The sequence below is a fragment of the Lathyrus oleraceus genome, chromosome 6, assembly GCF_024323335.1.
Source record: "Lathyrus oleraceus cultivar Zhongwan6 chromosome 6, CAAS_Psat_ZW6_1.0, whole genome shotgun sequence".
Taxonomy (NCBI): Eukaryota; Viridiplantae; Streptophyta; class Magnoliopsida; order Fabales; family Fabaceae; genus Lathyrus; species Lathyrus oleraceus.
In genome coordinates, this window is record NC_066584.1 from 498469290 (window position 1) to 498490104 (window position 20815).

The 20815-nt window shown below is 41.0% G+C and overlaps 1 protein-coding gene across 1 annotated transcript; it reads left to right on the top strand.

Moving 5' to 3' along the window:
- Positions 1-7545: 7545 nt before the first annotated feature.
- Positions 7546-12374, top strand: LOC127091998 (probable pectate lyase 18). The gene is made up of 4 exons (XM_051030762.1): positions 7546-7882; positions 7965-8859; positions 9132-9337; positions 11979-12374. Exons 1-4 carry the CDS (start codon positions 7740-7742, stop codon positions 12247-12249), a joined length of 1515 nt encoding a protein of 504 aa, XP_050886719.1. The 5' UTR covers positions 7546-7739; the 3' UTR covers positions 12250-12374.
- Positions 12375-20815: the final 8441 nt, after the last annotated feature.

Consider the following 20815-nt stretch of genomic DNA (forward strand, 5'->3'; position numbering starts at 1 on the left):
GACAGACATGAAGTTTCCGGTATTCAGACCGAATCCGATGTTCAGATCGAAGAAGTTTCCGACGTTCAGGTCGATGCAACTTGTGGCGTTCAGGCTAGTTTTCTGATGTTCGGATCGAAGAAGTTTCCGACGTTCAGGTCGATGCAACTTGTGGCGTTCAAACCAGTTTTCCGATGTTCAGATCGAAGAAGTTTCTGACGTTCAGGTCGATGCAACTTGTGGCGTTCAGGCCAGTTTTCCGATGTTCAGATCGAAGAAGTTTCCGACGTTCAGGTCGATGCAACTTGTGGCGTTCAGGCCAATTTTCCGATGTTTAGATCGAAGAAGTTTCCGACGTTCAGGTCGATGCAACTTGTGGCGTTCAGGCCAGTTTTCCGATGTTCAGATCGAAGAAGTTTCCAACGTTCAGGTCCATGCAACTTGTGGCATCCAGGCCAATTTTCCGATGTTCAGATCGAAGAAGTTTCCGACGTTCAGGTCGACGCAACTTGTGGCATTCAGGCCAGCCCCTAGGTGTTCAGACCGATATTAATAATCTCATATCTCCCGATGTTCAGATCGAAGTCATTTCCAGTATTCAGACTGATGAGCGGCATTCAGGCCATGGTTATTTCTGTGTTACCATTTATTTTGGTATCCAGGTTAACATTCTTTTTCAGTATTCAGACTGACTCTCACCGTACCAGACAGATTCTTCTTTCAAGACCACCTCTTTGCCGATTCTGACAGGCATTGCTATTTCACTTCACTTCATTGCAAATTTTCGGGCTTTTATTGTATCCAATCCCTTGATACCTCGAAAGCACGAAAGTCGCTGCTATCTTCTTTTCAGGTCTCCAGTTGATTGAATTGGGGCAGCTGTAATACCCCAAAATTTACCCTTCATTTTTTCTGGAAGCATACGCTTTACACCTCATACATGCATTCATTTTTAGGTCATTTAGCATTTGCATTTCATCATGTCAATCGGAATCGGATCCAAGAAGCTTAAACATCATCTAGGACACTTTGTGGGCTCTATTTAGATGATCAGTCAGCACAAGGGAAAGACTTGAGTTACTTCCAACAGGGGTCTATTCGTCAGTCAAAACGTTAATCTTGAAGGAGCGAAGGTTGTTCATTAGCTGTCATGCTCGCTAGGCGAAGCCCACGTGTTTTGAAAAAAAAACAAAAAAAAAAAAAAATGAAAAAAAAAAACGAAAAATAAATAAATAAAAGAAAAAATCTTGGACTTGGACCTCTCTCATTTGAGCCCACAGGTCCACAAAATCAGGTTATAAATTCAGAGTTTCAGTGAAACAAAATTTAATTCTATTCCTATTACCCTGTCTGGGAAAAAGATAGTGGGAGAAGAACCCTGGGGAAAAAGATAGTGAGAGAAGAGCTAACAGAGTTCAGAGCAGCCTCCAAACCCTGAAGGGAACTCAACTGCACAGAATCACCTCTGCCTCACATAAACCCTAAAGATTGTTTTGTAAACCTCACGGGTGCAACTCAATTTCAATCAAGCTCTCCAATCAGGTTTGCCCTTATTCCCATTACCTTTGAGCTTTGAATTTGAATACTCTGAATGTTTGAGGTATTATGGGTGAATTTGATACCCTTTTGATGCATGTCTTTTTTGTGAATTTTAATGGCATGATTCATGTGGTTACATTTTGATTTGGGGGCAACCCTTGATTACCCTATTTTTTTTGTCTCTAACCTGTTTGTTGAGTTTTTGTGAGGGCTCACATGACTTTTGTAGGGATAACTTGCGTGGTTTTCCACTTTATTTGTGGGATACCACCTGGAGGTTTCATTCTGATTACCTGTACTGACTCACTTTCTTTGATGGTGTTTAACTTGGAAGGATCCCTGGGTTTCCCATTCCTCTAATTGCTGTTACTTCGGATCTTTATCCGCGTGGTACTTTTACATTTTTCCCGCATTTTACTGCTTTCCTAGCTGGAAGACCTCGATAGGAGGCAGTGTTTTTGTGTGTTTATTTTTTTTTTACAAGTTCCTTCGTCAAGGATTGCCTTTTTGCATGAGATTACCAAACCCTAACCCTTCATTGATTTTTCTTCTCCTAAACACACGTTTACTCCTTCTACTACGGGCGAGTAAGTCTCCAAAGGTCGAGCATCCGGTAGATTGCGTAGTAATGTCGTTCGTCCAAAACCCAATCCATAACCCCGTAGTTAGCCGAACTACAGCTTGCTCTGATTCTTATTCCAGATGAGATACGTAGGCATAAGAAGCGATGTCTTAGCGAGCACACATCCCCCCAACCCATAGGTCAGCCGAGCTACGAAGAGTCTGATTCTCATATTCAGATGAGATACGTATGCAGTGGATGCGACATCCGCGCGAGTCATTTTCATTTAACCCCTTTTTTAGTAAACAACACAAGATAAACTCACACCCTTTAGACAAGAACTACAAAAGTGGATCCCGTAGAGTACTACGGATGCGTAGGGGTGATAATACCTTCCCTTCGCATAACCGACTCCTGAACCCAAGATTTGGTTGCGAGACCTTGTCTTTTCCTTTCCTTTTTCCAGGTTTACTTCGAGCGTTTCCTTTCCCTCCTTTGGGATAAATAACGCACGGTGGCGACTCTTCTGTCATTTTCTTTCGCCGGTTGTTTTTTCGCACACTGTATTTTTCAGGTTGCGACACTAAGGAAAACGGTGTTTGGTACAAGGGACAATATATCACTGTAGGGTAACAAACAACTTGAAACAAAAAAGAACGGTATATTGAATCCATGAAGGGATAAACTCCGAACCAAAGAGTAAACAGACATATTGGCCAAAAAAAGAAGGAATTAAGTGTTTGTCGACGAGACAAACATCTCTTGGTTCACAAGGTGGACTTCGATTAAATCGTACTAAAAGGATATGCATGGAATCCAAAGGGGTAAAGTATTTGGTTTCAAAAGGATGGTATTGATTGATGAAGAATTAATAAAATAAGGTAGCTCGTGGAGAATCTGAATCCTCGTGCCTACATATTCTCACTATGCAATGAGAAAGTTAGAGTTCCGTAGTTTGGCTGGTTACAAACGGAACAAAGACAACAAGAAACTGATGAGGTAAGAGAAATGATATATGATAATGAAAGATGAAGAAGACTTGACAATCATTGGATATGAACCATACTAAAGTCTATGAGTAAATGTGAATACGATGAACAACTGGGTCATTCATTGTGTATCCAAAGATATTCAGAATGAGTTAATGGAATTCTCCACTCTCATTCATTCTTTACAACTTAATGCTTATGGCATGTGATTCTCATCATAACCTTCAAATTGCTGAAGAAGATTCCTTGTTGCTCCTCATGATGATGAAGACTTTATCAATCATTTAATTTGAATTTCACTAAAGTCTATGAACAAAGGTGAATACCTTGAGCAACTGAGTCATTCTTCTCGTACCCAAGGATACACTAGACGAGGATATGAATGTTTCACGCTCATCATTATTTGTTACTTAAGGCTCATGGCATACAAATTGAATCATGATTGATAAGTTGCTGATAGAGACTTCTGATTGTTGCACTGTTGCTATGTGAAAGAAACTTGACAATCATTTGATTCAAATCATGCTAAAGTCTATGAATAGAGGTGAATATGTTGAGCAACTAGGGCATTCATCTCGTACCCAAAGATATTCATAATGAGTTAATAGAATTCTCCACTCTCATTCCTTCTCTATTTCTTAAGCCTCATATCACACAATTTGAATCTTGATTGACAAGCTCTTGAATAAACACCTTTTATGTACTTTGCATAGTAGCCCACTGCTTGATTTGTCTGGGATGCCTTGATTGGAAATCTGAACTTGAGGCCTTGAGATCCACAACATTACAGGAACTAGCCTTACCAAGTGATCAATGGACTTTTGATCACTTGAATAGACTGATGGATTATACACAAATCAAAGGAATTAGTTAATCAAAATCGCTTTTGATCAACTTAATCAAATGGAATGAATTAGTTGGTAATTATGTACAAAATATCTAAATGTTAATCAATTAAAACCTAATTATCATTGTCACTAATCAATTAAAATCTAATGTTCTAACCATTTTAACAAATCTAATTAGAAGTTAAAATCTAATCAATTTCTATTGGAATAATTAATTTAATTAATTTCTAAAACCTAAATCAAGTTCTAAAAATTAATCAATCTGATTAATTTCTAGAACCTAAACAAGTTCTAAAAATTAATTAATCTAATTAATTTCTAAAACTTAAATCAAATTTAAAAAATTAATTATATTAAATATCTAAAATCTAACTAATAAGATTAAAATTCTAATTATTTTAATCCTAAGTTTTTTAATTCTAATTATTTTTAAAACACAAAATATCCCTAATCCTATTTTAATCATAAAATAAAATAATAGGGAAAACAAAAATAATGAGTTTAAGAGATAAAAAGAGTTTTGTGATTTTTGCATCTTCTCCAACTCTTCAAGCTCCATTGAAGTACTTTTTGAAGGTTTTGAGGTAAGTGAAAAAAAATTCAAATCTTAAAATTGTTCAAATAAAAGTGTTTTATGTTTGGATTGTTACGGATTTTCATGATTTAGTGTTTATTTTTGATGATTTTCATTGTTTGTGATGAATTTGAGATATTGAGATTCAAGAAAAGAGTGATTTTTTTATGTTAAGACATGTTTGAAAATTATGATGATTTTTATTTTTTATTTGTAATAATTTGTATTGATTAGTATTGAGACAATTCCATCACAAAGAATATTGAACTCTTTTTCCTTCCTTAGAAATTTTCTCAATGAGTTTTTTCTAATAAGATTTTAATAAGCATATTCTTGTTGTACATCCAAAAAGAGTGTTATAAATGACATGATTATGAATGTCTATAAATAAGTAGATTTCATATTGATTTTTCATTCATTACACATATCATATAAATATGACTCATATTGTATTCGAAAAAACACTTATAATGAGAATAATACAATACTATTTCTCTTTCTCTATTTCGCCTATACTCTTCTATTGTATTGTTTCTTAATATTTTATAACAATATTAAAAAATAAAAATAAAGAGACTCTTATTTTGAAACAAAGTGTCTTAGATATCTTTTAATGTAATTGTGATGAGTTGGATGTTGAGAAAAAAAGTGAGAAAGTGATAAGTTTAATACAAAATATAATATATAATATATTAAAATTACAATTATAAAATTAAAATGAATTATATTTAAAACATATAAAACAATAATAAAAATTATTAAATAAAACTAATAAGTAATATTATAAAAAGTTAAAACAAACTAATAACATACTAATACAATATTTATTTATTAATAAAAAATAAGGCCACAACAACAACAAGATCAGTTGCACTCAGAAGTCCCCCAAACAACATTGATGATATTTTCCAACTCCAATTCAATTGCACTCAGAAGTCCCCCAAGCAACATTGATGTTTTCCAACTCCAGTATGACTTGCAATCGGATGACACATATGATGAATGCTAAACACATGGTTTCTGATACTTTCAAAACAACTCCAAGAAAAATGATCTTAACATCTGGACCAACAAGTAAGATCATTTGTGCAATACACCTGTGTGCTTGGTCAAAAACAAATTAAGAATAAGGAATCTTGTGATGCAATATCAAATTTATCTGAAAAGAAACAATGCTTCAAGATTCAAATATGTTTTTTTTTAAATCAATTATTTTTTGTGATCAAGATCTACAAAATTCAATAATAAAAAATGAATAAAAACCTGTCTCTCTTACCTTGAAGAATCTTCTTTATCGTCGTTAGATATAAAAAATCAACAACCTTCAACCATGGAGTTTTTCCAGATAAAAAAAGAAACCAATGAATAAATTCACAGTTGTACTAATAAAATTTAAAGATAAGAAAAGAGTTTTAAACAAAGAGAACAAAGAGAAAGAAAGAGAAAAAGAAAAAAGAAGGGAGAAAGAAAAAGAATTTGGCGGTGCAAATTTCATTAGCTAGAGTTTAATCTAAATAATAAAATGTGAAATATATTATAAATATGATTTAATTGAAATACACTTACAGTGTAATGAGATTTTACACCGTCAGTTAATCCTAGACGTTGAATATTAAAATAAGTTTGATTTTTATTTTAAAAATCTATATAATAATGCAAACGGATGATAGTGATGAATCGACAATGTAAATCTTTTTACTCTAACAGTGTATAATAATTAATCTCTTATAAATATAAATAAGTATCTAAAACATGAAATATATTAAAAATAAAAATAAGTGAATTAATAAAATTTAAAAATATCAAACAAAAAATCATGTCGAATTTTAAAAAGGCAACAGTACTGTCATCCATGTAGACAGTAGTTAATTTTTTTATAAAAGATTTAACGAAATAAACTATTTAAACTAACAATATGGTTTTAAAGAATTATATTATAATATTTTTAATTAAAACATCAAAATAAAACAATAAACTAAATTAAGTTAAAGAACTAAAAGATAAACTACGAATTTTTTTTTAGTTTAAATTCAATCAAATCTAAACAATTTCCCTAAAACAATATAAAAAACATTCAATAATAGAATTTAATTTTGTCTCGTTTTCTCATTTAAAGAGAAATCAAGTTACAGTTTTAATATGGATGGATTTATGCAAGTACCATCATTACTCATAGGCAAAACTCTATTACTACTAGTATGCTGTAACAAGAACAAGAACAACTAGCTATCATTATTGTCTGCCCAGAACAAATATTGTCAGAATTTCTTTTTATAATATTAACATGTCAATTGTTAAAAGAGAAAAGAGATAATATACTGTTAGTAAAAATAAATTTTATATTATTAATTAATAACGATTATGTATGAATTATTATATCAGATATATCCGTGGTGATGAATGTTATTTGATTTAACGAATAAAGTAGCACCCACTACTAATTTATTTATATCTTACTAATTTCGCATGCGATTTTAAGCCTATGTTTACGGAAAGAAAACTTTACACTAAAAAACAATACACATTAAGCCTGAAAGATACGTGTTTTTCCCTCTCTCTACTTCGTATCTTTGTTAATACTTTTCTTCGTGAGCAATGAAAAGGAAATTTTAGAAGCGGAATAGCGATTATTGCAAAATCCTATTTCTGGAGCAAAATAATTGACTCCAAGATCTAACCCTAAATCTCTTTCCCACTTATAATCCACAAAGTAATTAACCGATAAAAGCTTTTTAAAAAAGTTGAGAATAAAAGAATCTTAATATACACTAAGATACGATACCATAAAAGAAAAAAATACCAAATTTTGACGCAACAAGCAACAAGAGAGAAATTACATATTTGGATAACCCTATTTTGTTTCTCTTTCTCCACCATTGCTCTTTTAGCCGCAAAATGCTTAAAAGGACTCGCAAGTTAGGCAAAGAATGTGTTTTTCATTTTTCTCCTCTATTTTTTTTTTGTCTCTCAAATAAAATAAAATAAAACCCTCAAAACCCTACCAATAAAGCAACTCATTTTTTTAATTTAAGAATAATTACCGCAACCCTTATTATTATTATTAATATAAAGAAAACTATTTTATAAAACCCAAACCCAATTCCCAAAGATTTGAGCTTCTTAAGTTAATGTTGAAAAGTAAGACATTTGAATCAAACTTCATTTTCTTCCTCCTTAACTTGCTTACTTACCTCATTACCCCCAACAACAACTTCTCTTACACAAGTCATTATTGTTGTTGTTGAAGAATGCTTCTTCCTATGAGCTGCATTCTTTTAATATGTCTCTTGAGTTCTTTCTCAATCCAAATCAAAGCTACTAAAACTTTCTCCAATCTCACCTTACCCCACCAGCATCCTTACCCTGAAGCTGTGGTTCATGAACTTCAACAGTAAGTTAAGTTAACTCAATTTCAAATCTACATTTCTTCATTCTTCACAAATTCTCAACATATATATATTTTTTTGTTGCAGGAAAATCAATGTGTCACTTTTTAGAAGAGAGCTACTCGGAAAAACACAAGGCTCTTGTTTAACTGGAAACCCGGTGGATGATTGCTGGCGTTGCGACGCCAACTGGGCGGCGAATCGTCAGAAGTTAGCCGAATGCGGAATCGGATTCGGACGCGCTGCCATGGGAGGTAAAAACGGCCAGATCTACGTTGTCACAGACTCCTCCGACTCCGACCCGGTGAATCCCGTTCCCGGCACACTCCGTCACGCCGTTATACAAGATGAACCTCTCTGGATAATCTTCTCCGCCGACATGACAATAAACCTCCGCCACGAGCTTATCTTCAACAGCTTCAAAACCGTCGACGGCCGCGGTGCGAATGTTCAGATCACCGGTCACGGTTGCATCACGCTCCAATACATTTCAAATGTTATCATCCATAACATCCATGTTCATCACTGTAAGCCCTCCGGGAACACTAACATACGCGCGAGTCCAACGCATGTAGGGTTCCGAGGCATATCGGACGGTGACGGAATATCAATCTTCGGTTCTCGGAACATCTGGATCGACCATTGCTCGTTATCTTACTGTACCGACGGGTTAATCGACGCTATAATGGGGTCCACTGCTATTACGATTTCGAATAACCATTTTGGTCATCACGATGAGGTTATGCTTTTAGGTCACAGCGATAAAAATACTCCGGATAGAGGAATGCAAGTTACGATTGCGTTTAATCACTTCGGAGAAGGACTTGTTCAGAGAATGCCACGGTGTAGACTCGGTTACATTCATGTCGTTAACAATGATTTTACTCAGTGGGAAATGTATGCCATCGGCGGTAGCGCTAACCCTACCATCAACAGCCAGGGTAACCGTTACACCGCTCCCTCCGATCCAAACGCGAAAGAGGTATGCGGTGGTTGTGCGTCGTGGTGGTGGTGGTGTTGTTTTTCTAATTTACTTTTTTTCTTTAAAATTTGAATAATGTTTTACTTTTTTATTTTATTTTATTTTTTTATCTTACTTTATTGGAAATATGGTAATTTGATATCTTGTTGTTTAGTTATTTGACTCATGTCTGTAACGAATATATGCTTGGGTTGGTGTTAAGTTTTACTCGCGTCGGTGGCGCGTGAAAGTGAGATGCTATGCTATGCTAATGGTTAGTTTATCCTTTTCAGGTAACGAAGCGCGTGGAGACCGATGATAAAGAGTGGAGTGGCTGGAATTGGAGGACGGAAGGGGACATAATGGTAAACGGAGCGTTCTTTGTGCCGTCCGGAGGCGGGATGAGTGCGCAGTACGCGCAGGCGTCGAGCGTGCAACCGAAATCCGCCGTGCAAATCAACCAGCTCACGATGTACGCCGGTGTATTCGGTGATCCAAGGTACACCACCTCCCTTTTTTTTCACCGTTATGCATTTTTTTAGAAAATTATTAATTTTTTTTAATTGCTAAAATGAAATAAAGTATATTAATTTAAACGAGGAATAGAATGCCCTAACAACGGACATTACCTGTCTTATTAAGTGGCAATTTAAAAAGGTTAATATCGTCTTTTGAGTTTAATAATATCTCAGGATGGAAAAGGTTACTATCGTCTTTTCGGTATGATTAATTTACGGGAATGTCCTTCTCTCTGACCTTATGGTCCCACAACTTTTTTTCTTTCTCTTGTGGTTTATTTTATAAAAAAGAAAAACACATGGTGTTGTTAGTTGAGGGACGCGGTACAGCACAAGAACAACTAAACACAAGTTGTTGATGAGTGAGAGGAGTGTGAAAAGGTGTAAGGAATATTGTTATCTTAACTTGCTGTTGCATGGGTTTAAGCTTAATCTTACTTTTTGAGGTAGAATTATTGTAATCATGAGTAAAACAAGGTTGGGATTTGTAACAACAAATTTTACTTTATAAAAAAAAACTAGTAGTACCAAGAAGTAAATTGGAAAAAAAGTGGGACTTTTTTTTGGCTATGCACGTGATCATGAAGTAATTGGGAATCTCTTGCTCATGGCCCAACAGACATATTTGTCTGCATTAGTCCTTTTCTTTTGTTTTTAGGTATTAAAAAGTTGAGCGTGTATGAGATGAAACCCTTTTGTTTGTGTGGAGTGTGAGCTGATTTTGAAAGGTGAAAACTTTGTTTAGATAGATTGATGATAGTCACAGGGCACTGTGGATTGGGGTAGTTTACTTGGAAGATTAAAAAGCATAAAGATGTGAGGTAATTTGTGATATTCGTTTTGAGTAGGGTGTGAATATTTTACAGTAAAAAGCGTGTAAAGTTTTTTAAAGTGTTTATAGTAAAATGACATAATAGAACCAGAGCCGTCTTGTCTTAAGTTTTCAGATGTTTAACCACAGTTTAGTAGAGGCCTTATTTCATTATGGTTTATCTGGGGCAAATATTGAGGCCCTTTTTAGCTATGATTTGAACGTGTCAAATTTTGTGTCAAATTTTGAACCATGTGTGGTAGACTCTCTGCCTTACACGCCATCAAAGACGGTCATGAATGGGACTTGCTTAATTGAGAGACGAAGAAAAGGCCAAAAAGAAGTGTTTTCCTTGAGGTGGGGCAACTTGAAAGTAGCTGAACATTCAATCTAGTATGATCTGAAAATGTGATTGGAAGTTAGAAGTAGAAGAGGTTTTGAGGATTGAGAAAGGCCAAAGAGAAATTGGAAGAGTGATAGAGAGATTGGAGGGGTATGGGGAGAGATTTTCTCTCTACTTAACAGCCTTTCATCAAAATAATTCAATCCAAATCTTATGAGCTCTTACACAAAAGATTTGAATGTGTGTAAACAGGGTTGTAGTATAGGTTGAAAAAAACAAGGTTTCCAGGGTATAGTGACAAAGACCTGTCCTTACGTTGGATCAGATGTTTTGGAGGGTATTATGGGTAGATGAACCGAAACTATATTCCCTTTTTATCTGCTTTCCAGCAAATAAGCGTGGGACCTTTCATAATATAACATATTTTGAGCACCCTTTTCCTCTTGGGCCCATATCTGATTCGACACAAACTGCTCACACAGCTCACCAAGTTGCTACTGAATCAGAACTCTGAAAGGGACTCTCCCCTTGTTAATTTCTTACACTCTCCCACACTTAACCTTTTATTTATTGCTTGATTAGTCACTCTTTACAATTACATGGTCTCTAGGGGTGGCAAATGGGCAATACCCGCGCCGCCCCGTATATTTCTCTATCAGAAGTTCGAAAAAAATGAAGTGGACATAGTGTAGGCCTAAAACATTGTTCGGTCCCACGAAAAAGTGAGGGTGGGACAGACATCCGGGCCTTGCACCGGCAAAACGTTGCAAATATTCTCTTTTATGCCCGCCTGCAAAAAGCCGGTAGAAAAATGGGATAGAATGGACAGACATATTAGATAATGCAGGCCTAAAACCTTATTTCATCCTGCGAAGTAATGCTGGTAAAACAAGCATACCCGGTAGGTCGGACCTATTTTGCCTTCTTTATGTAATCGACTGCATCATAAAACCGACTTTAGAGGATTCATGATCCACTCTTCTAAAAAATTGATCTTCTAGCTGCTAAGAATTCAAGTCCTACTCTATAAGATTTCAAACTACTCTCAAATTAAATTTGTTTCTTATTTGACTTATTTGCCTAAATTTATTGAAATCTAGTCACACCCATGTATGTTTTTTTGACTCATACACTGGTTACATTCCTAAAAGGCTTGTCTTTCTTATCTTTGAGATCCACTAACTTTTTCCTACTCAATTTATATTGCTATTGATGGAAGCTTTAAATAGAAAATGCAATTAAATCTCTATCAACAAATTAATATTGCTTTTGATTACTAGTCAATTTACTAAATCATTAAAAAATTTTGGGCTTTCCTTCAAGTTGAAGCTAGTATTTTTTTCTTCTGCTACCTCAATGTTTTCATCATTATTGGTTTATTTTAAGAATAATAGATTCCCATGTCTACCAAACAAAAATTAAGGTGCTTTTCATTGAGTCTTATTATGAATGAATTATTAATAATCAGGGATAATGGAGACATATATCCCGGTTTCAACGGCGCCGGGACCACCACTGGAGCCGGGACCACCACGGGAGCCACCAGCAAGGGCTACAATGAGGGACCCAACAGTGACGGTGGAGACTTCTTTGGTATGATATTCAAAGGCAGTAGCAGCCAAGCAGCACCATTAGCACCCTACTCATCAATTGTATTTGTTTCAACTTTTTTGTCTCTTTTTATTGTTTTCAATTTGGACATTATCACCAACTATGATATTCTATTATCATTATTATGATCTCTCACAATTGGGGTGGGAAAAACAATTCCTTTGATCACAAGAAAAATTATCAAAGGGAAACAAAGATTAAAGTTACTGTCATTTATTTTACAAGTTTAGAAATTAGAAATCATATTTCGTTAGTTATGCAGAGCTATTAACCAAAGTTTTTTTTCTAACTTTAATATACAACATTTAACTCTATCATTTATCATAAATATACCTTAAGCAATAAGCTATTTATTATACATATACATTTTTTTTTGCAACGTACCATCATCAATTTTTTTTTATGATTTTTATTTATTGAATAGATAATTCACAAAAAATTTAAATAGATTTTTCTAATACTCATTAGTCAAATAGGTGTTATATGACACACAATTTTAATGACTTTAATACTTTTTTATATTCATTACAATACAAGATTTTATTCATTCATTTTATTTCACAGATCTATACATAAGCATTTTTTTCATGATCAACGGCGGTTATTATTCATCTTTTCTTTTTTATTTTGTATTTATTTATTCTGCGTTCTTATAGTTAGTTTATCCTCATGTAAGCAATATTCGTTTAAACCTGTTAATCTTTTATTGGGATTCAATTTTTTATTTATTCTTGAATCAGTTCGTCTCTGTTGAGTCAATATTTTGGAATTTCATATAATGTTATAATTGAGATGAAACTTGCATTATCCCAACGTCAGTAAGTTTTTTAAATGAGATTAAAATGTCCAAAAAAAAATCTATTTAAGTCTCAATACAATTTTTTTTAATGAAGTCTAATATTTTTTTGAAAACTTGATACTAAATAAGAACATTTAAACTTATGATCAAACTTAGAAACTTACAGTGTAAAACAGGTATATGATAAACTTGTATAAAGTGAATTTTATTATTATATGTTTTAAATTCATAAACAATGTATGAATTATACTATATTTATTATTAAAATATGTATTATCACAAAAATATTTATTATCACAAAAATAAAACTATTATAGGTAACTTATTCATGTATACAATTTTTAGAATTGTACCATCATTAATACTATTTGAGTTAAATGAGTTACTTTATCAAAAAAAAAAAGTTAAATGAATTAAATTAAATATAAAAATGGATTTTTATTATAATGAATTATCTTCTTACTAAATTAAAAGCATCAAATTTATATAAAATATTTAAGATATAATAATAATTTCAAAAATATATTCTGTTCTGGACTGGGCCATGACACTAGGCACGGCACGGCCCAATGCTCGCCAAGTCCATGTCCAAACGACCACGAGGACACGTCAGGTGAACGACCGTCCGCCCGAAGAACGTCTCCCCGGCCCCTTAAATACGTGTCGGGCAACGACCGGGCCCTCCTCATATGATCTCCATCCACTTATCGTCAACCCACGTCGCGGACACCTAAGTTGTGTCGGGCAGAGCCATAACGGCATCTCACTTACCACGTCACCCAACTCCCCTATATTGTCTCCTTAGGGATAGGGGCAGTTGGACCAGGGGGCAGACCTTGGTCTAGGTCTTAACGCTTCTGACGCGTCCCCTGGCAGCTCCTCCTTGGGCCTAGCTAATCCAGCCCATTAGGAGCCTTGGCCCAGCGCTGGGGGCTCAGTATAAATACCCCTTTCATGGCAAAGGGGCAGGTATTCTAACTCACACTCTGATAACCTCATTCTGTACCTTTTCTGACTTAAGCATTGGAGCACCTTGCAGGTACACCCCCCTCTCATTTCATTCTCTGGCCCATTCACCAAGACCTTGGAAGGCCCTCCTGATCAGGTAAGATCAGTGGCGCCGTCTGCGGGAACCAGCTATCCCCATCTTCATCAAACGAGGATCAAAAGCTCATTTATTTCTGTCCTTCCAACATGGCCGGAGAACAACATAGCGATCACAGCCGTCCCCTCGTCAACTACAATATGGACGACGGCCCGCCATCCCATGAAACGGACGCTCGGGACGGTCATCCATCCACCCCGTCTCCAGAGCCCCAAAACAACGGGGATGCCTCTCACGCCCACAATTTAGGGGCAGAGACATTTCATCCCATTCCCGTTCCCGTTGAAGGAGACGCCGTAATGATTGCCATGGTGAATGCCCTCAATCAGGCCGGTTCTATGCTCCACCAGCAGCACGAACGAATCATGGCCCTCGAAGCCGAACGACAAGAGGCCCGACCCCAGCCGGTGAGTAGGATACGACAACGTTCGGAGCCAACGAAGAAGCGAGGACGTCGCTCTCCAGAACCCCACGTCAGCAGGGCACGCGCCCGTCGTGACGGTGGTCGAGCGGGAACATCACCAAGGCGCGGACACAGCCCCGACAACAACGAACTGTCTCCCTTAAGGAGCGACGAGGAAGATTTGCATTGTCCCCTATCTCGGGCAATAATGGAAGCCCCGCTCCCCAAAGGCATGGAGAAACCACCAAATCTAGCTGTGTACGACGGGACTACAGATCCCGACGATCACGTCGACAACGTCAACGCGATGCTCGACTACCGCAATGATATAACCGGGCACCTCAAATGCCGACTGTTCTCGACGACCCTCAGGAAAGGGGCCATGACTTGGTACAAAAGCTTGGCCCCTGAGTCCATTACGTCATGGAGAGTCATGAGGTCCATGTTCACCAGGCACTTTACAGCTTCCCGTCGTCACCCCAAGACTGAGGCGACCCTTGAAGCCATAGTGCAGAAGAAGAATGAAACACTGCGCTCATACATCGAGCGATTCAACCAGGAAGCTGTCGAGGTAGATACCACCGAGCACATGAAGAAGTATCTCCTCGAGAGAGGTCTCTTGCCCGGCAGTGAACTTAGCAGAGCCGTAGGGATCGAGCCTCCCCGCACCTTAAACGAGCTCCTGCATAAAGCCCAGGCCTACATCAGATACGAGGAAAAGCAGGTGGCACACAACGCCCGCAGCGGACGTAACGCTGGGGAGACCGAGCACTCAAAACGCGAGGACACGAGCATTTCCCGTCGCAACGGAGACAAACGAAGGGAAGAAAGACCTCGCGAGCTCCGGGAAGGAAGAGGCCCCGCGGGCAGATATAGCGAGTACACCTTACTGACAGCTCCTCGAGAGCGTATCCTCGCAGAATGTATCAACTCTGAATTTAAGCAGGGCAGGGTCAGGTTCCCAAAACCGTCTGCACCAAAGCCCCACACCGACAAATCAAAGTACTGCCGGTTCCACAGAAGTCACGGGCACGTGACCGAAGACTGCGTCCACCTGAAGGATGCGATAGAAATTTTAATCCAAGAGGGGCACCTGAAGCAGTATACGAGGAAGAACGAAGCTCCCAGACACGACGAGCCAGAGAAGAAGAGACCCCGGGAAGACACACCCCCTGACAACTCTCCCTATCAAGTGGCCCTCTGCGTGTCACGACCGGAAGATTTCTTCCTCCCCGAACCATTGCCCGAGGGCAAGATCACTGCACTCAGCCCCTGGGAAAACTTCCCTACCACACTGGTGATATCAGGAGGAGGAACTAACGGGGAATCCGCGGCCCTCTCCGTCAAACGTAAGTTCGACGAACTCCTACTGACTGCCCCCGAGCAGAAAGCGACATTGACAAAATACCGGGGAAAATCCAACCCAATATCCTTCTTCCTGGAGGAACTCCCGGGCGGATCCCCGAACTCGGGCATCCCACTATTGATAAGGGCAAAGATGGCCCAATTCGACGTACGACGCATCCTGGTCGACCAAGGCAGCTCAGTGGATATCATGTACGTCCACCTCTTCAAGACTCTGAAGCTAGACAAGGCCAACTTAGCCCCCTACGTCGGATCAGATCTCCAAGGATTCAACGGAGCAACAACCAGACCGTGGGGATATGTTGAGCTCCTCGTCACCTTCGGCGAACAAGAAACGGCCAGGGAAGTCAAAATCCAATTCCTGGTCGTAGACTGTCCGTCTCTCTACAATTGCATCTTTGGACGCCCGACACTGGCCGAACTCACCGCGGTCCCATCCACCGTCCACCTAAAGATGAAATACTACACCAAATTGGGACGTGTGGTCACCATCCATGGTGACATCGAAGCAGCCCGGCGATGCTACGACGCCGCAGTAAAAGGACAGGCCGTAGTCAGCACGAAGAGCAACTGCAACAACAAAAAACTCAGGACCGGGGATCCTGCCCGAGGAGTCAACGCCATCGACCTCGACTGTCGCATCGGGCTGGACGAGACCGAAGAGGGGAGGTTCCCCAAGGAACGCTCTCTCAGACACCCGGTCCGACCAATCCCCGACGGAGAGTTCGAACTCATTCCTCTTGGGGACGATCCGGAAAGGACGGTGAAGATAGGTAAGGGACTACCCGAGGAAACAAGAGAAGAGCTAGTAGCATGCCTCAAAGAGAACTCCGACCTCTTCGCGTGGAATGCCGCAGAAATGCCCGGGCTGGACCCCGAGATCGCGTGTCATAAGCTAGCTCTAGACCGGGCAGCCAAGCCCATAGCACAGCGTAGACGCAAGCAATCGCCCGAAAAGGCAGAGGCTGCCGAGCGAGCTGTAAAAGACCTCTTAGAGGCAAATTTTATTTCTGAAGCCCAGTACACAACCTGGCTCTCTAATGTAGTCCTCGTTAAGAAAAATAATGGAAAATGGCGTATGTGTGTTGATTATACTGATCTTAATAGGGCTTGCCCGAAAGATGCTTTCCCCCTCCCTAATATAGACATGCTCGTTGACAACTCTGCAGGTTTTAAACTCTTGTCCTTCATGGACGCATATAGTGGATACAACCAGATCCCTATGTCGCCCACAGACAAGAAACACACAGCGTTCATGACCCCAACGGGCAATTACTATTACAACGTGATGCCGTTCGGGCTCAAGAACGCTGGCGCTACATACCAACGCATGATGAACAAAGTCTTCAAGGACGAAATAGGGGACATGCTCGAAGTATACATGGACGACATGATCGTCAAATCACACGAGGAGATAACCCATGCTCGACACCTTGCGAAGGTATTCGAGCAGGCGAGACAGTGTAAAATGAGGTTCAACCCCGAAAAATGCACGTTCGGAGTCCGGGCAGGCAAGTTCCTCGGTTTCTATCTCACCGAAAGAGGGATAGAGGCCAACCCCGACAAATGCCGGGCATTCTCGGAGTTTCCGACCCCGAAAACCAAAAAATCGATCCAGTCACTCAATGGAGTGCTCGCCTCACTCTCCCGTTTCATCGCCAAGTCCGCCCAGCACACATTGCCATTCTTCAGACTCCTTCGCAAAGAGGCTACCTTCGACTGGACCGATGAATGCGAGCAAGCGTTACTCCATCTAAAGAAGGTTCTGTCCCAACCCCCGGTCTTATCACGGCCATCAGAACAGGAAACCCTATACTTATACCTATCCGTGGCAACCGAGGCCGTCAGCGCCGTTCTAATAAGAGAAACCGACGAAGGACAAAAGCCCATCTATTTTACGAGTAAAGCACTCCAAGGCCCCGAGCTCCGATATCAGCAAATCGAAAAGGTCGCCCTGGCCCTCATCAACACAGCGAGGAGACTACGATATTACTTCCTCGCACACACGATAAAGGTGAGGACCGACCAGCCAATCAAACAGCTGCTCGGGCGCCCGGATATGGCCGGGAGGATGCTCAAATGGTCACTAGAACTCTCCGAATTCGACATACAATACGAAAGTAGGAAAGCCTTGAAAGCTCAGGCACTGGCCGACTTCGTCGCGGAGATGACCCACCGCCCGACTCCAGCAGAAAGCGCCCACAAATGGACGATCTTCGTCGATGGCGCCTCTAGCACATCAGGCAGCGGGGCCGGGATCATCCTCGAAAATGAAGAAGGGATCCTGATAGAGGTATCATTAGCGCTAGCGTTCCCAACATCAAACAACCAAGCCGAATACGAAGCCTTCCTCGCAGGCCTGAGGTTAGCCGAGGACCTGGGAGCAAAAGAGGTAAAAATATCCACCGACTCCCAGCTCGTGGCCTCACAAGTGCGAGGAGAATACCAAACCAAGAACGACAACCTCCTCGAGTACTTGTCCCTCGTCAAAGAAAAACTTGATAGATTTGAAAAATGGGAAGTTCAACACATACCCCGCGAGCACAACACACGGGCAGACGTTCTCTCGAAACTAGCCAGCACGAGGAAAAAGGGTGGGAATAAATCAGTAATCCAAGAAATTCTCCCTCGGACCAGCATCGACAAACTACCGCCTCCACTCGAGGTCAACGCTATTGGAGATGCCCGCTGTTGGATGACACCCATCTACAATTACCTCACACGAGACGAACTCCCGGCTGACCCGAAAGAGGCGACCACTGTCAAACGACGCGCATGCTCGTACGTACTCCTCGAAGGCAAACTCTACCGGAGAGGATTCTCCATCCCACTACTCAAATGCGTCGAGGAAGAGAAAGTCCCCGACATACTTGGAGAGATACACCGGGGAATTAACGCTCAACACCTCGGCGGACGATCGCTCGCACGAAAAGCCCTTCGAGCAGGCTACTACTGGCCAACCATGCAAAACGATTCGAAAGAGCACGTCAAAAGATGTGACAAATGCCAACGACATGCCGACATGCACCTCGCACCCCCGAACGACCTCAAATCACTGTCTTCCCCATGGCCCTTCGCGTGGTGGGGCATGGACATCCTCGGACCCTTCGTCTCCGGATCATATCAGAATAAATACCTCATCGTCGGGGTGGATTACTTCACCAAATGGATCGAGGCGGAGGCACTGGCTAAAATAACCGCGCAGAACATTCTCCGGTTCTTCAAACGCAACATCCTCGCTCGGTTCGGTATACCCCAGGCACTTGTCACAGACAACGGGACACAATTCACGGACGGAGGATTCCAGGACTTCATCGCCAGCCTGGGCACCACACAGCATTTCACGTCTGTCGAGCATCCGCAGACGAACGGGCAAGCAGAGGCGGCCAACAGGGTAATCTTACGTGGCCTCAAACGCAGACTCGGTGAGGCAAAGAGGGCATGGGTCGAGGAGCTACATAGCGTGCTATGGGCCTACCGCACGACACCACATTCTACCACCGGGGAAACCCCGTTCCGACTAACTTACGGCACCGAGGCAGTCATCCCGGTGGAGATACGGGCGCCAACGAGGAGGACAGAGGAGCCCCTAGACGAGGAAATGAACGATGAAACCCTTAGAGCCGAGCTCGACCTAGTCGAGGAGATACGTTCCGAAGCAGCTCTCAGGGAAACAACCCTCAAACAAAAAATAGCACTACGCCATGACGCGAAAGTCATAAAAAGAGAGTTCCAGGTCGGCACCCTGGTCCTCAGAAGAAACCAGAAAAACCCGAGAGAGGGCAAACTGGCGGCCAACTGGGAAGGCCCTTACCGCGTCCGCGACAAAACGAGCAACGGGGCCTATTACCTAGAAAACCTACAAGGAGAACAACTCGCTCGACCATGGAACGCAGAAAAACTTAGACAATATTACAGCTAAATACACCACAGCTAAATACACCACGGGGAGACGTGGCAGGTACGACCACGCTCTTCGTCCCCAAAACCCCAGGGAGGAACCACGAGACCCGGGAACGATCCGGGGTCACATAACAAACACAACCCTCCCCGACGGTTGGGATCTTGACCAAGACTCAACGTCGAAGTACCAGGACTGGCAGGGCACCCAGCTCGCGATGGGAGGGCCCAAGCCTCGGGACCAGGGTTCGAACAACGGACCCGGGCTTCGATACCCACGGGCACAAAGCCCGACACTCCGTCGGTTCCCTAAACCGAGGAGATTAACAAAGTCGAGCAGAGTACGAATTCATACAAACAAGTATCAAACACAAACGAGCACAATGAATGATAACGAAAATATTCATACATTAAAAACGATAAGAGTGGCCGAAGCCAAGTACGCCCGAAGGCCATATTACAACGCCCGAAGGCCAAAATACATAAGGCACGCAGGCCATGATAACTAAAATCAAAGAAAAACAAATAAACTAAGACTCCGCTCGGAGCACCTCTTCATCCTCTTCTTCTTCTTCTCCCCCCAGCTCCTCCTCCGCTTCAAACGGGCAGATAATCTCACCATCCCGGACGCAGCAGTTATAGGCCGACCCTGCTGTCACCAACTCAGGGTTCAGAAGCCCGAGCTGCTCGACAGCATTGTCGAAACCCTCTTTGAAGCAGGCCACGAGATCTTGGTTGAGAGTCCGAAGATGCCCTAGCAGCTCACCGCGCGAACCAAGGGCGCGTTCCTCCTCGGTCTCATCTGCCAGAGGACGGACCTTTCCCTCGAGAGACTCAACCTGAGCCCGTAGGCCAGCGTTGTCCTCGGTCAGCTTCTGATGGTCGACCACCTGCTCTTCCAAGCTCGCCTTAGCAGCCTTCAACTGGTCCCTCTCCTTCTCCACCTCCTCCAGCTTCTGGCTCAGCCCTTCCTGCAGCCGATGCTCTTCTTTGTAGTCCGACAGATCTTTAGATAGTCTTTCCTTCTCCGTCCGAACCTGCAAAAGGGCATCCTCCAGCGAGGCAGTGGAGACCGAAGTGTCGATCAAAACCATGGCCGTCTCCATCACCCGGATGACAGCA

Excerpts from the sequence above, each read along its gene's own strand:
- LOC127091998 (XM_051030762.1), top strand. The coding sequence starts at position 7,740 with ATGCTTCTTCCTATGAGCTGCATTCTTTTAATATGTCTCTTGAGTTCT. Across the intron at positions 7,883-7,964 it reads GTGGTTCATGAACTTCAACA|GAAAATCAATGTGTCACTTT; the intron begins GTAAGTTAAGTT and ends TTTTTGTTGCAG. Across the intron at positions 9,338-11,978 it reads GGTGTATTCGGTGATCCAAG|GGATAATGGAGACATATATC; the intron begins GTACACCACCTC and ends ATTAATAATCAG.